Genomic DNA, 17193 nt, shown 5'->3' on the forward strand with positions numbered 1-17193 from the left:
AATAAATTCCATTGAGATGCTGTTGCTATGTAACTTACACACATTTTAATGTATTCAACTTGATAAGTCTGGGCGTGTGACTGTACTCTTGAAGGCAGGAAAGCAGACTACCACCATCAAAAAGCTTCTTCACGTGTCTACTCTTTCTCTTTGGTGAGAGCATTTAACTTGGACTACAGCACAGATCTAAGGGCGCGGTAGCTAGTGAGGCACTGTGGGCACAGGCATGTTACTGCAGACCGAGAATTCTGTCATCAGTGTAACTGCCTCTGGGATATCTGCTTCCTAGAGCTGGACCAGCTTAGAACTCTCATCTGAATGAGGTCATAAAGTACGATCTGGTGTGCTTTGTTTCCCCCTTTTTCCTCTCAAATTTATCTATGCTTCTCTGATAGCCACTCTTGTGGACTTCTGAGAAAGGGAGGAGACTACAGAGATCCTGCTGTCTCTTTAGGGAAAAATCTGCTCCTAAGAGAAAATATGCCCTGACTGTGACAGGCAGACACCAGTCATATGGGAGACTTTTTTTTTTAATTTAATTTTGTGTATATATTTATTTATTACAATTTATTCACTTTGTATCCCCACTGCAGCCCCCTCCCTTGTCCCCTCCCAGTCCTACCCACCCTCCTTCTTCTCCCCTATGCCTTTCTCCCCCCAGTCCCCTCATAGGGGAGGTCCTCTTCCCCTTCTATCTGACACTAACTTATCAGGACTGGCTGCATCATCTTCCTTTGTGGCCTGGCAAGGCTGCACACCTCCTCCCACCAGAGGGAGGTGATCAAAAAGCTGGCCACTGAGTTTGTGGCAGAGACAGCCCCTGTACACCTTACTAGGGTACCCACTTGAAAACTGATCAGCCAATGGGCTTCCTTTGAACAGGAGTTCTGGGTCCTCTCCATGCATGGTCCTTGGCTGGAGTATCGGTCTCTGCAGGCCCTCCTGAGCCCAGGTATTTTGGCTCTGTTGTTCTCCTTGTGGAGTTCCTGTCTCTTCCAGGTCTTTCTATCTCCTCCTTCTTTCATAAGGATTCTGGCACTCTGCAGGAGTTTGGCTATGAGTCTCAGAGTCTCAGTATCTTCTTTGATACCCTGGTGGGTAGAGTCTTTCAGAGGCCCTCTATGGAAGGCTCCTGTCCTGTTGCATCAGAGTCTTAATGCCCAATTGGTCACAGGTCAAGATTGCTCTTTTGCAGGACTGGGTATGAGAAATGATTTCATTGTATTGCCCATGCTGACTTAAAACTCACTTTACAGCTGAAGCTAGCCTGGAATTCAGTGCCGAGCCCAGACTGGCCTCAAACTGGATGTGAGCCTTAGCCTATGGAGTACTGGGCTTATAGGCATATGTCATCATGACCAGATGGATTTACTTTCTTTTAAAGAAATAAATTGTATTCCTTTGTGTGTATGTGCTACATTTTCTCCAGTGATTCATCCACAATGTACATGAGTTTTTTTTTTGTTTTCCATATCTGTATTGTAAACGGTGCTGCATAAGGCATAGATATGCAGGGGTCTCTCAGCATTCTAGAATTTGTGAGCTATGAGGTTTTACATAATTATTGATGTTTAATAAATGTATTGCTAAGGTAACAGAATACCAGAAAATAAAAGGTTTAACCATTTACCTTCTCTCTTACAGGCAAACATGGTGAAGAACACTGGTTCTGCTGTGGCTTAAAGTGTTATTATTTCATCCTGGACGATAAAGACTGGAGTGGGTGTAAACAGACCTGCCAGGCTTGCAGCTTATCCCTTTTGAAGATAGATGATGATGATGAACTGGTACCATAGACTCCTCCATACACCTTTATTCTCTTAGACTCTGTCTCTAACTCTTGGAATATGAGATACTGAGCCCAGGCAGGTGCTTTGAAAGAGAGAGCATTAAGCTGTATATGGTTTGCCTATAATGTGAGCAAAACTGTGCAGTAAAAGTCTTTCAGGATGTCCCTCCTGCTCCTGGCTTAGTGTCAGGATACAAGTTCTGTATAGGAGACTTGCTATAAGAAGACACTTACGTCTTAGCACTCTCATCCCTTTCTCAGGAATCTGCAAGAGAGTCCTGCAGAAAAGCATGCTTTCCCTGAGTAAGTTTAACCCTTTGGTGTAGCACATCCTATTACCCGACAGTCATCATAGATTGCCAACTAAACCCAGTCTGGGTTTGCTCTTTGGAACCCCGAAGTGAGACTGCCTTAGATGAGAACTTGGATGACCATAGGAAAAGTAATTAACCTGTGGTCCTATCTGCAAAAGGGAAATTATAAGAGAACTGTGGAAGAGAATGGTTTTAGCAGTTAACCCATGGTGATTTTCATTGAATCTGTTCATAATATTTACTTCATAATATTCCTATGTTTTAGAAAAGATATCTTTCTATAGAAATGAGTATTCAAAAATTAAAAAAGCCAAGTTGTCAGATGCCCACATTGCCTGTTTATATTTGTTACTGAAGAAATGTCTCCAAATGCGTAGCCAGTGTTTGTCTAGAGAAATGGATCAGCTTGAAACCTTTTTTGTTTAGAACATGATATACAACTTATACACAAATTTAATTCATGTTTGAACAATTACAGCATAAAATAAATGTTTATGTCAAGTAATGATATAATTTTCTATTTGATACAATAAACTTAGTTAACTTGTTTCGCATTCTAAAATATATTCAGTAATTTTTGCAGTCATCATTCTGCTCAGATGTGATGACATGAAAGCCACATTAAACATTTCCAAATATCTCTTGCTCCTCTCCTCAAGTTCTATCACTTCCAAATCAGAACTATAGAAAGCCTTCCTCTCTGGACGATGGAGCTCATTGCATAGCATTTCACACAGGATTTTCATCTTAATGATTTTACTTTGAAGACAGGCTCTCATTTATGATGAACACTTCCCACATGCTTTTGTAGTCTTCTGAAACATGCCGCTGAATAATTTCATAAAGTGTCAGGCTTATTTAAGGATCCAGGCATGTAATGTGCATTTAGGAATCTGAAGCCAGGAAATTGTGAATTCAAGTTCAGCCATGGCTATACAGTGAAACTTTGTCTAAGAAATACAGTCACGAATCATTTCACGAATACAGTATCTCTAGACACCAGAAGCTTTCATTTTAAATACTGACATTTGTTGTGATATTAACAACTATTAGTGGGAACTTGGAGGGACTGAAAGGACATCAGAGAACTGACACGGGAGTAGCTGGGACCAGTTATGGTTGTTCTTTCCTCATCAAACAGACAGAAATTTTATTTTAAGATGTGTTATTTCCTTTACAGAAGCTCCTCCAGCCCCAGCTTTCTAAAAACAGTTACTGGATTGGACTATCCTATAACACCAATGGGGAATGGGCATGGACTGGGAATGGCCCATCTAAAGTGTGAGTTTCCTGACCCCTCAGTCTCTAGCACTGTGCGAGTTGGAAGGATTGTGTGTAATCTCTTCTCTCTTTTCACACAGCTTTCCTCATTTTCACTTAAGCTCATGGGTGATGATAAGTTGCATAAGGGAGAGTTTGATCAGGTGTGAGATAGGGAAGAGGAATGGTCTAGAAGCTGGCTGCTGGTGATGTGATACAGCACACAGGTCAGGATTGTGTCTACTAAGATACACAGGGCACAAGCAAACCAAAAGGCGAAGGTGACATAAGGTGACTGGATCATCCTGACAGAAACAATGCGTACGGGTATCTCACTCACTTAACCTGTTTCTGTAGTTAGCTTGTATAAGTGTTTGCTATTTATAAATATGAGTTCCCTCGTGTTGTAAAGAACTTAACTCCATAAGAAAGCAACTAGTTATCCTATAATAATGGGCACACTTTTCTTAGCATGTCAGCATTGTGGCATGCAGGGTCCTGTTAGGGTTGGTCCATTCACACTTTTTTTTTTCTTTCCTGCAGCCTACAAAGCAGTTTCTGATCCTTTTAAAGCTACCCAGAGAAGACGTTTCCTGATTGCTTTGTGTCATCTTTCTTTCTTCTGTTCTGATAGTAAAGTGTGTGGTGTCTCTAGCAATAGGGTCTTACCATGTAGTTCTGGTGGGGAAGGAAAGGCAGAGGCAATAGCCTGTGCTGTGTTAGAGACTTCTGCAGACTCCCTGACAGTAATTCCTCTGGAGCCATCCCCTGAATTGTTCTTTGATTCTTTTTAATAACTCATGTTTTCTGCAGTTGTAACTTTTTATAATTATATTTTGGTTTTTTTTGGTTAGAGTATATTTTTATTAGAATAATATTAAATATTATTTTAGTTAGAATGTGACTGATCTGATTTCTCACTTCTAACCCCATCCACCTAAATTCATGGTTTTTTTTTGTTTTTTGTTTTGTTTTTTTTCTCTTTGTTCCGCTAACCAAGAAGTGAAAATCGTACAAACAACAACAACAAAGCCAATCAGAGAAAAATGCCAAAAAAAACAAAACAAACCAAAACAACAACAACAACAAAAAACCAAGTAGATACAAACAAAACCCCAATCCACCAAAGGAACATGAAGTCTGCATACTGTTGGTCAGCTATGCCCTCACTAACTAGTATGTGTCCATGCAGACTTTTACCCATCCTTTGATTTTCTTTAATTCACCCTTGATCCTCTCCTGTCCCTTATCCTGCAGGACTGTGCCCATTCGATCCTTTCATCTTCACAATACCCACCTCTATTTTCATAGCGTATTAGTTATCATCCCCCTGCTTATTTATGTTTTCAAAAATGTGAAATATTAAAATCTCTCCTGTGGGAATTCTGTGCTTAATAATTCTGTTCTTAAATAACTTTGGCAGATTGTTATTTTTAAGTTGCCTTTTATATAATTTAAAAGAATTGGCTATGCCTGTTTTGTCCTGTCTTTTTTTTTTTTTTTTCCTGAGAGGATATCAACCATTCTTATTTTATATACTTTGGATTGTAATACTAGTGTCTGAAGTTGTATGCTTTGGAGGTAGTGTTTCTGCTGGCTTTTGCTTATGATGTCATTTCCTTTGTGGCTTTCACTGAGCTTTTTCCTTCAACAGCTACAGTTAACTATCTGAGACATGATATCCACAGCAGTAACATTCTCAGAAAACCTTGATTCAGAGACTGGGAACATGGCAGATCTGGCTCACTTCTATTTAAATGTGGCCCTGTCAGGGTGAACAGCTAGGTTCCAAATTTACAGGAAAATAACTTTCTCTCTTTTCTCCAAGCATCCTTTCAAGCAGGCTGTCACAGAGGCAGCCAGAGGACAGACAGCTTTACAAGATGTATTAATATGTTTAAATCATGCAAACTAGTACTATTGTTATTAGTTTTGTTGTGTAAAAAAAAAAAAAAGGATCATTTCACACAGGCTAGCTCTGCTCCTCCTGCCTCCTCCTCCCAAGCACTAGGCTTGCTCCTGCTTTCCAGCATGGCTGGCCACAGAGTTAAGAAATTTGTTCACAGCCTACAGCGCCATAGAGAGCCACACATGGGCAGGTGCTAACGTTTAGAGTGAGCTGCAGATGCCGGCATCCAGATTGGGGAGTTGGGAGATCGTTGTGGAACTTGACTATGCTACAGAACTGTTCCCTGATGATGGTGTGATTACTAGGGCCAGAAGTGAGATCTGAGTAAGAAAGTCCGGCGGTTAGAAAGTTTCTGTGACCACCACAAGCATTTTCTCCAGTGAGGAGTTGTGATAGAATACAATCTATCTGATTGTATACAATCTGCTTGAAATCTCAGCTTCTGATGAAGCTAGCGAGAAGCTGTGAGCCTGACTTGTGTTTCTTGTGTAGAGGTCTATGTGGGCATCACCTGGAGGTAAAGTTAAGAGTACATAATATGTACTTCATGTGTGTCTATGGTTGGTGTCTGCGGGGTCCTCTTTGCACACTGCCTTATTGATTGTAGCTGTTATTGTATCTTATGGCTGGCTAATGTGTACACTCATTCCTAGTACATCTTTTTCATGTTTTTATTTTTTTAAACTTTTCATTGATTCTATGTTGTGTTTCATATCATGTATCCCAATCCCACTCATCTCCCCATCCCTTCGTATTTATCTTCTGTATTTTCCTTTTATTTATTTTATTTTATTATTATTATTAATTACACTTTATTCATTTTGTATCCCCCATAAGCCCCTCCCTCCTCCCCTCCCGACCCCACCCTTCTTCCCCTCTCTGCATGCATGCCCCTCCCCAAGTCCACTAATAGGGGAGGTCTTCCTCTCCTTCAAAATTAAACAAAACAAACCATAGCATAGAAAGCATCTCCTCATGGAAGCTGCAGTGTGTCACAATGTGACCCACAATATACCCACCCTTGTGCCTACAGAGCTTTGCTTGACTGTTAATGAGTAACTGGTCTGTTCTGAGGCCTCTGGCTTTTCAAACTCTATCAATACTGGAGTTCCTGTAGGTTATTCCGTTGTGCTGCGTCATGGAGATCCTACGGCTTTGGATCTGGAGGGCTGGCCCTTTCACACACTCCAGGAGTTGACAGATGAGGTAGATGTCGGGGTGGGCCAACTGAGGATCTTGGTCTGGGTTGTAGCTGAGTTGGTCAGCTCACCAGCTTTTCCATGTCCTCACACCAGAGTGAGATTTCCAGCACTTCCGCAGCTAGCTCACTCAATGCCGCAGCCAGCAGGGGGCAGGGTAAGCTCCTCTATGGTCCTGCTCTCATGCCCTGCATTCAGGCCACCAGAGTCACATAGATGTGCTGCTCAGTCCAGGTCCGGGGCCCACTCTCCTGAGTCCTGCAGCTGGTAAGGGCAGGGCCAGCTCTCCGGCAATCATGACCTTGGAACCACAGGTGACAAGGGGCAAAAGGGAAGGAAAGCACCAAGCCCACCTCCCCGATACAAACCACCTCAAGGCAGATGAGTGGCTCTGCCAGCTCTCTCTTGCTCATGTCCTCCGGGAAGTCTCCCCTGCATCCCTGGTCATCTCTGCTGTCCAGGCTAGCTGCAGGGCTCATTCTCCTGAGTGTTGCCGGTGATGAGGGGCAGGTCCAGGTCTCCTGCTCCCAACTGCTGCAATTGGGTCAGGGGGAGAGTCCTACTGTATCTTACCTGTTCTGTCTATGGACCGCGGGCAGCTTAGCTTTATTTCTCTTTCTGTCTGTTTCTATGGTAAATCCAAACACTTTCTCACTGTCTTAAATCCAGGGCTCAAGAAAAGGGATCTTTACCCTTTTGACGTCTCAGCCTATGGGGTTTGGTGGATTTCACTCTGTTTTTTTTTTTTTTTTGTTTGTTTGTTTGTTTTTGTTTTTTTCCTTCTCTGACAAAGATTCTCATCAGACTAGCTTTGTTGAAACTCCCCGTTTTGCCCAAGTAATGTGAGCTTTTCACGTGTGTCACCTACATTTATTTTTTCTTGCTTTAAAAATGCCTTTATTGCAAAAAGAAGCAGCATAGAAAATCAATTTTAGTATAAAATTATCCCTCAGAGATACTGAACATTAATATTACTTGGTGATGAAACTTAGTGTGGAATAGATAAGGAGTTGGACTGTGATTGAGCATTTTGACTTTTATGTATTTATTACATTTATTATATGTTATGTGTTATATATTTAGTATTATAGATCTTATACTATTTATTTATTTTTGTATAAATGTGTTCATCTATGTGGCCATGTCACAGTGTATATTTAGTTAGCGGACAGTTGAAGTCACCTCTTTCTCCTACTGTGTGGTATCTGAGGTTTGAATTCTGATTGTCAAGTTTGGTAGCAATATCTTCTATCCACTGAGCCATGTAACTGGCTCAAGACCTTGTTTTTAAAGGAATTTAAGAAAACAACAAAAAAATCTTTAAATAATATACTTATGATTAATTCCATATCCTATATATTTTGGTTGATAAAATGTTTTCAAAATCGTGGCCTGCAACAATATAAACTTCAGACTTAAATAACTACCCATTGTGTGTTTTGTTTCACAGCAATTTGACGGCCATGAAATCATTGCAAACACCTGGAGGCTGTGCGGTTTTCAGTTTTCGAGGCATACATGATGGCGACTGTGCTAGAATCCTCCCCTGTATCTGTGAGAAGAGGTGGGATAAGTTCCCTGGTTCAGTGTACACTATGAAGGAAAAATAAAAACTATTTCTTTGTCATCTTTGTTTTCTGTGATGCTTTGTGACTACTTAGTGACTGAATGTTTTAATCACAGTCAGCTGAGCAAATAGGGCAGTGAGCGGGGAAAGGATGAAACATTCTTCTGAAATCTGCCTTAACAGAGCAGAAGCCATCTTCCTTCCTACTAAACACAGCAGCCTGTGTCCACAGAATGGACACCCTTTGGTCCAAGCCTGGAGGAATCATTCTTTGTTTTCAGAATGATACACAGAACCAAACACAGAGCCGTGTTAACAGCACACATACTTCGTCACTTCATCACCCCAAGACAGCACACTAGGGTCCACCATTTTAATACCCATTGCTCTGACATCACAATTCAGAACTAGGATGTTGTTATGGGTTTCTGTTTGTTAGCTGGTTGGTTAGTGTTTGTTATTCTCTGTACATAGAAGAATTTATTTTTGAAAAGAATTTATTGGCATTAATATATAAACTTGTATTTGATGAATAGTTACCAGGCTAGTTCAAGAAACTCATACAACCATCCATAGTCCATTTGTGTTCTCATTCTGTCTGTCTGTCTCATTAGCTGATAAGTTGAAACCCTATAGAAACAATAATATTGATTGAGATCAGCTAGATGCCATGACTAAGACTCACAACCTTATAGGTACATGAGTTTGGGTGATACCTCATCTACATAGTAAGTCGAAAGCCATTGTGGGCTACACAGTGACACTCTGTTTCATTAAGCCTAATAATAATAAGGATGGTGATAGTAATAACAAGCTGTCCATAAATATTCTAGGGACAAACTGTTTCTTTCATATCATCATACTAAAACAATAAAACTCAAGAAATTTGGTATTGACCTAAGAACATATCCTATATCCATATTCATATCTGTCAGTTTTCTGGATCATATTACTACAGATGTTTCCATACTATCATCAGTGATTACACTTGTAATATCTTTTCTATCTAAATTGGTTATTGACTAATTCTGTCTTTGCTTTCTGACTCTGACATTTGAAAAAAAAAAAAACACCTCATATTTGACCTTGGAGTGTATATATAATAAAATGTAAGTCACTATAAGCCATGAGAAATATGAGTTTTTAAAATACATAAGTCTCTTCAAGAATTGTCCAGTCTAATTTTACGTTAACTTGGCAAAAGCTAAAGTCATCTAAGAGGAGGGAATCTCAATTGAGAAAATGCATCAATTTCTGTCTACAGGCAATCTTATGGAGAATTTTCTTAAGTAGAGTTTGATTGGGAGGTCCTAGCTCTCTGCAGGTGATGCTATGTCTATGCTGGTAATCCTGGATCATATAAAAAAGAAAAAAAAAGAAAAGGCTGAGCAAGTCATGGAAACTTCCAGTAAGCAGCACTCCTGTGTGACCTCTGCATCTAATGATGCCTCCTGGTTTCTGTCAGGTTTCAGTTCCTGTCCTGATTTACTTCAATTGATAGTCTGTGACATGGAAGTGAAAGGAAAATAACCCCCCCTCCACTTCCTCTGAAGTTGCTTTGCTCATAGTGTTTATCACATTACCCTAAATAGCCAAGAATGGGGGCACACACCTTTAATCCTAGAACTTGGAAGGCAGACGCAGGTGCATCTCTGAGTTCAAGGCCAGCCTGGTCTACAAATCCAGTTCCAGGACAGCCAAGGCTACATACACACAGAGAAACCATGTCTTAAAAAACCAAAACAAACCAACCAACCAACCAACCAACCAACCAACCAAACAAACAAAAAACAATCAACCAACAACAAAAACAAACAAAACAAAACAAAACAAAAAGCCCTAACTAAGATAACCATCAAACCCTAGCAAGGCATTTTTTCTTATTTTACCACCTAAAGTTCTTTTCTGCATCTTTGCCTCCCCAACTGGGCCTGGGCAAGCAGACACATGCTACTTGTACTGTAAATTAGTATGGCTTAGTCCAGACTGTCACAAGATTATGCACAGGTTTGTGGTTGCATCCAGATATCTCTGTATATTTCATAATAATAATAACTGTTTTTAGATAACTGAAGTTTTTCTGCAGATCATTTTGTTAGAAAGCACTTTAATATTACACAAATATTCTATATATTTCTTAATGTTTTGACATGTTCGTGTGAACATATCACATATTTCTGATAATTAACAGTTATAAATAAAAGTTCTCATGCCAATTAATGTGTAAATCACTGTGTGAGCGTAGATTTAATTCTCTTTAGTAAACGTCTAGAACTCTGATGTCAGAATTCTTATGTTAAATGCAGTTTCATTTAGAAGAAACTTCTAGGCTGTTTTGAATAGCTTACATCATCTTACTTTCCCTGCATTGTGGGAGAGTTGCCTTTTCCCCTCATCTTTGCCAACACTTGACATTATCAATGCTTTAAAATTTTATGATTGTGACAAACTGAGGAAATCTCTAAGAACTGATGATACTGGCCATCTTTTCAAGTACTTATTGGTCACTCAAATGTTTTCCTTTGTCAAATATCATTTCATATTTGTTCGCCTCAGCAGATTTACATTTTTATTTATTTTTATTGTATTTAATGTTAATTTAGTTTAGGTATTCAGATGGCTGGTGGCTTTATTGAGTGTAGCTGTACATCCTGGCTTAGTGGCCCCATTTGCCATGAAACACCATCTCGTTCCTTTTGCTGCTCACAAAAGTGTGATCCTTTTCTCGTTTTTTGCTGTGTAAAATCTGTTGACTTATTTATCATTTTGTAAGACAGTGCTGATCACCTTCTGATTTCTTTTGTGGAAATAAAAATTTGTGCCTAAATGATAGGCTTTGATGAAAGCAAAGCACAGAACACATCATCACCTTTCCTTCTATTAAAATAGTCAATATCAGGAGAAAGAAAGGAGCAATCATTCTGGTTGTCACGTGTGCCCACAGTCACTCGATCTTTCTTAAGATAACCAGTCTGAACCTCTTAGAGACCAAAGAACCAAGGAGACACCTAAACACACATATGTATGTACATGTCTTAGTGACTGTTCTATTGCTGTGAAGAGACACCATGGCCACAGCAACTTTTATAAAGGAAAGCATTCAGTCGGGTCATGTTTGCATTTCGGAGGATTAATCCATTGTCATCATGGCAAGAAGCATGGCAGCATGCAGCCAGACTTAGTGCTAGAGAAGCAACTGAAAGTTCTACATGTGGATCTGCAAGGGGAGAGAGAGAGAGGAGGCAGGGAGACTGACTTGGGCTTTTGAAACTCTAAAGCCCATTCCCAGTGGCATTCCCAGTGCAACAAGGCCACACCTACTCCAACAAAGCCATATACAACTTCTCATCTCTCTCAATTATTATCACTCCCTCTTGACCAACCATGCAAATATATGAGCCTATGGGGGCCATTCTTATTCAAACCAGTAGCCCAAACCAAGACAACATATATAAGTATTTATTAGCTCTGCTCATTTAAAAAGATGAACAATAGCCAAATCACAATGGAGAGTTGAGGATCCATTTATTTACTTGGTCCTTGTCTCTCACTGGAGAAGCTGACAACTCAGTGGTTGCTCAGTAAATAAAACTGGGTGTGTCAGTAGTCCCAGTGTGGCTTTAAGATTAAAAGCTTTAAAAGACCCTTTAAGATTCCTGGAGAGCAGGTGGCTCTTCTGATGGAAGCCTGGAAATGCTAGCACTAACACCAGCTGATTTTAATTTGTGAGGAATTAAAATAAAACCAACCATTAAAAAATGTGCTTAGACTAAAAAGTCAATAAAATGTTAGTTCCATATGGGTACTGGGAATCAAATGAGGTCTTCTGGAAGAGTAGCCAATGCTCTGAACTGCCTAGCCATATCTCTAGTCCTCTATGTGAATACTATTATTAGGATTATAAACGATGGCAGATATTAATTAAATATCATACTTTTACACTATATCTTTACTTAAAATGTTTGAGAGTTAAGGTATAAGTTGAACCATATATCTATTTGATTGTTTTAAAAGCTATAATTCTCTAAGCTGTAATTCTAGGCTTACTGGAAAATTAGTAAGGATAAAACATCTCATCAAAATAAGAAAAATACACAATCAACAGTGCAAGAATGACATGAGGGCTGGATTCGGTGGCTCACACTCTGCTATCCTAGATGAAAGGAGGGGATGGAGGAAGACCAGAATTTCCAGGCCTGTCTCAGCTAGATGTCTGTTCTGGGCCACCCTGAACTATATCAAACCACACATCAGGAAGGAAACAAAAACAAAAACAAAACAAAAAAAACCTTAAAAGAGTGTTTTGATGAGGATGAGCAAAGGCTAAGGAAGCCTCTGAGGAGTTATGGTTTAAGGTTGGTTAGAAGTTAGTAACAGAAGAGAGAAGCAGGCAGTTCACTTCTGGCCTAATGTATTAGGAGTCTGGCTTGTCATTGCATCATCAGTTCCTCTTCTGTTCCCCAGCCCGTCTCCCATTTCCCTATGGTTGGTTAACCACTGTCACTTTATTTGAAGTGCAATTTAAATGGGTTTCATCAAAACAAGTCAGCAAGTTGGAAAGGCTACCATCAAATGATAGTATAGTTTAGTGAGAGATTTGAACATATTGTGCCAAGGCTTAGTTCCTGGCGACAAACCGTAGAAATCGAATAGTCTCTTACCACCTTTCTTTTATTTATTATTATTATCATTGTTTTGCTACTATCATTGTTATTATTATTATTAATTATTATTATTATTACTATTTACCATTATTGTTCTATTTGGGGTCAAGCCTGGGACTTTGCACATACCAAGCAAGGCCCTCCCCTGAGCTGTACTCCCAACCACAATGGAGTGTCTGAAATCTTCGGCATGGTTAGAATGTGAAGCTTCACTGTCAAAGTGCATAGCAAGAGCTTGGAATAAAGACCTGTTGATGCAAAAAGTAGCTTTCACCCTAAAGGGAATAAAAGATAGTTTATCCTGGAGCCATTTTGAGTGACCATGACTCCATGTTCCAATGTGGAAGCAGTTTCATAAAGTTTTGTAGTTTTCAGAACCGAGAAAGTCATAAATCAAAGCAAATGCAACATGCAAATGGTGGGCACATCAGAGAGGTTGGGGGCAGGAAGCTTTTCTGTAGGTCATCAGATGACATTCTTAGCTTCCGGCTGGTGGAAGTTAGTGGTCAGCTAAGTTCACAGATTGCAAAAAGATTTAGTCTATGCATCACAGGATATTAGTTCTGACACAGCAGGCAAAGAATAGCTACTTAGGGGGCTAGAGCTAGCCTATGGTAAGGTAATTAGTCCCTGGACCTACAACATTCCAACCTCTCCAATTCACTATGGTCTAATCAGTAAATTGGTGTTTATTGACTCATCTTTTTTCCCAGGGATTCTCATCACAATTCCATGGGCAAAATTTATAAAAGAAAAACTCCCCTTATCTCATCTCTAAAAATTAGTTTCACATCCAACTGATAAAGACTATAAATAAACAAGAGGACATGTGATAATCTATATTAGAGTTCCTCAAATGTGTATCTCCTTTAAACCCACGAATTCATGCATAAAATGTCTAAGTATGTTCTAAAGTTATTACATGTAATTTTTAAACTAACAAAAACAAAATAATATAAAACAACTTGAATCTTCAGCAGTAAAGGATTGTCTAATTTATGCTGTAGTTAAGTGACTAATAATTATTCATGGCTTTAAAAACCTTGAGATCAATATTTATAAAATGTAGAAATGTTCATTATTTATTAGAAAATATCAATCAGAAACATGGTGCAAATTGGTGTGGTGATGTACAACTGTAATCACAGCAGTGAAGAGACTGATTCAAGAGGACTGTGAGTTTGAGGTCAGCCTCTGCTTCACAGTAAGTATGATATAAGAGTTGTAGCAGAAAAACAACAAACACACCAACAAACCAAAGAAACGAAACAGAACACACCAACCAACCAACCAACCAACCAACCAACCAACCAACCAACCAAACAAACAAACAAACAAAAACAGATCAAAACAAAACCAAAGCCTGAGTTTGTAACACAGTAGAAGAGTGCTTGCTGCGCATGCTCAGCGTCTTAGCTTTGATATCCCAGCATCATAAAAACATCAGAAGTAAAACCACTCCATATGGGATGACATCAATGTTCACAATAAACATGAATAAGAAGCTAGAAGAGTATATAAAAAGCGTTTCATAGTGGAAATGCAAATTCTTTAAAGGTATTCCTAAGACACACTTAGCTGCAAATAACATAGTTCAAAAACAAGAAGCAACTTTAAAAAAAATGCAACATAAGATAAACTTTTCAACAGCCTACTACAAAACGAGGAGCAGAGGAACTGCAGTCCCCTCTTTTCACTCATAGTTTTTCCAAGGACACTGCATTTGCTTTCCCTGTAGGTGTGTTATCTTCTCATTCTTCACATATCAATTATGATCAATTATAGTTTTTTTTTTTTTTTTTTTTTGGCAGCATCTGGCACAATACGTTGGTTCTTTTCTTTGCTGTTAAAATCAGCTTTCGTTACCCAATTTCCTCTTTTTACTTTGGTCAAGAGGAGGGGCAGAAAAACATGAGCTTGAGTATCGCTCACAGGAGATTCATTTCTGCCATTCTTCTTGGAGCCTCTTAGGGGATACAGGCCAGAAAAGGGCAACTTGTCCCCCAGTTAGGGCATCAGCTCCCTCCACCAGAATCACTTGCTGGTAGAGAAACAGGTAACAGCTGCTTTTATTGTTTTTTTTTTTTTCTATCACATGATTGTATGTATGCTAGAGGATTTCAGATGGTGTGATATTGAGAGCGGGATAGGTGGGGAAGCTCTGTTTGTCATGTTAGGTCTGGTTAGCTCTGGCAGCATGCGAGAACAGGAGCTCAGCACTGGTTAGTTTCTTTCTGACTATGCTGTAACTTCCGTGTGCTAAAAAAATCAAGAGAGAGGATCTATGGAGTTCATTGCTCTTTAAGCAGGTCATATGATGTTTATATGTTATCCATCTTGCAGAAATCATAGCAGGAGCCAGGTAAGAGGCTGAGTGTATAAAGTACTTGCTGCACAAGCCCGATTGACCACCTGAGTTCAATACTGGGAACCCAAGGGAAGGTGAAATGAGTGGACAGACTTGGTAAAGTTCTTCTCTGGACACAGGTGCACTGTGGCCCAGGTACCTCCACACCCAACAGCAATGATAATCAATAATATTTTTTTAAAAATTCTTTAAGAGAAAGAATTTTTTTCCTCAAGAAATAAGGGAAAATATAAATATTTTCTGAGAACTTCATAAATTAAAAAAAAAAACTAAAGAAGAATAAAATTATGTGTCAGCTTGTTGTCCATGTTATCTATTGGCTCTCATCTCAGTTATTAATGAAAGAGATAAGGTAAGCTACAAATATTTACCATTTAATAACGTATTGATATCTATCCTCAGATCGAATCCTTTACGGGCATTACCTAATGGCTGCGGAGTGGTGGGATTTATTTTCATACAGGTTCCTCTGGCAACATCATATACTAATATGTGACATTCCTTATGCGACATGATTGTGTACCTAGAATGCTTTGAATTAAAACTTCACGTGGTATCCTGCTATACCCCTCTCTATTGATCCCATCCCAACCCCACAAATGTCCCCTTTCTTCCTTCCTGCAGTTAGGCCAGGTTATGTAGCATTTCTGAAGACTTTGAGGCAGGAGCCTCAGATGAGAGAGAACATGTGGATTTATCTTTCTAGGTCTGGGTTATCCTGCTAAGTGGGATCTTTTCTAGTTGCAGCCATTTAGCAGGCCCAACCCTGGAGAGGAATGTGTAAGCGGTGGCTGGGTGAAGCTGGGCATCTCAGGTGTTTGGGCTTTATAGGTACACCCAAGAGATAGTTATGTGCCTTGGATCACCTATAGTATTAACTTTCAACTATTTGTGTGTTCATCAAAATGAGTAAATAATTTTAAACAATTATTTTAATTCTGAGAGCTTTGACTTTTACTTATTTAAATAATGAGTTTAAAGTTTTTCAATGATTTTTCAGTAGTGCCAATTTTGCCTACCATTTTTTATCTGTCAAATATTTGGAACAAACAAGCTGTGTCAATATTACGATGATTTTTTTTAGTAAATTTTAAAATCTTTCCATATTTCCTTATAATAAGTGCTATGATCATTAGAAGTACAAATGACTTTTAACAGAAGCCTTCAGAGAGTTCGCCCTTTCAGTGGAAATCAGACCAGGCCCATGTTAGGGAGTTTGAATTCTTAGGGGAGTTAAACAGACACCACCTCCTCCCACCCCACACTGCAGCATCAGGTTCAGGCGCCTTCCTAAAGGCAGACATTGTAACTTTTTCTTTTGAAGCCACTCAAGGCCTGGTTTAACACAGAACATACTTCACATACTCCCATGATGAGAGATGAAGAGATCACTTATGCAACTGTGAGATTTCATAAGTCTTCAGGGTTGCAGAACCCAGCGGGGCCTGATGAGACTCAAGGACCCAGAGAGGCTGGCGGCAAAGGTACATGTTTAAAGTATTTAAATTCACCTGTTTGTATGGCTTGTAAACATTTATCATTTATTCCTTTTAACATTTGAAAACAATATCCTGTTGGCTTCCATTGAAAACTACAGCCCTCTGTTTCATCCGGGCTTGGTGGAGAGCACCTGTGGGAGGGAGATGACTCGGAGAGTAATCATGTACAAAACTCCTAAAATGAAGATTAAAAAATAATCGATTTTTAATTAAGTTTTTATATTTTATGCATAAATTACAGTTTATTCATATTGTATTCCAGCTGTAGCCCCTTTCCTCATTCCCTCCCCATCTGACCCTCCCTCCCTTATCTAAAAAAAAATAACAATCTTTAAAAGTAAAAAAAAGAAAAAAGAAAGAGAGGAAACTATAACCCCGCTTCTACTTCTAGGCGTTAGCTTGTAAAAAAAGAAACCAAATGGGTGGAGTAGAACAATGGGAGTTCATACATAAAACATTCTAGTCAATTGAGAAGTGAGAAGTGAATATATTCTGTTAAATTTGAGAAACTACCCAGAGAAATTTTCTTCTTTTCTTTTCTTTTCTTTTTTCTCTTCTCTTTCTTCTCTCTTCTCTTCTCTTCTCTTCTCTTCTCTTCTCTTCTCTTCTCTTCTCTTCTCTTCT

At 39.2% G+C, this 17193-nt stretch overlaps 1 protein-coding gene across 1 annotated transcript in view; it reads left to right on the top strand.

Annotated features, from left to right (window-relative positions):
* The window catches only part of LOC129679658 (killer cell lectin-like receptor 5), a 45499-nt gene that overhangs the window by 3634 nt on the left and 24672 nt on the right, over positions 1–17193 (top strand). Inside the window, exon 4 of the mRNA XM_055610988.1 lies at positions 1645–1787. Coding sequence (XP_055466963.1) covers positions 1645–1787 — 143 coding nt within the window. The remainder of the gene's footprint in view (positions 1–1644; positions 1788–17193) is intronic.

This window comes from Psammomys obesus, unplaced genomic scaffold, assembly GCF_907164565.1.
Source record: "Psammomys obesus unplaced genomic scaffold, mPsaObe1.curated_primary_1811, whole genome shotgun sequence".
Classification (NCBI taxonomy): Eukaryota; Metazoa; Chordata; class Mammalia; order Rodentia; family Muridae; genus Psammomys; species Psammomys obesus.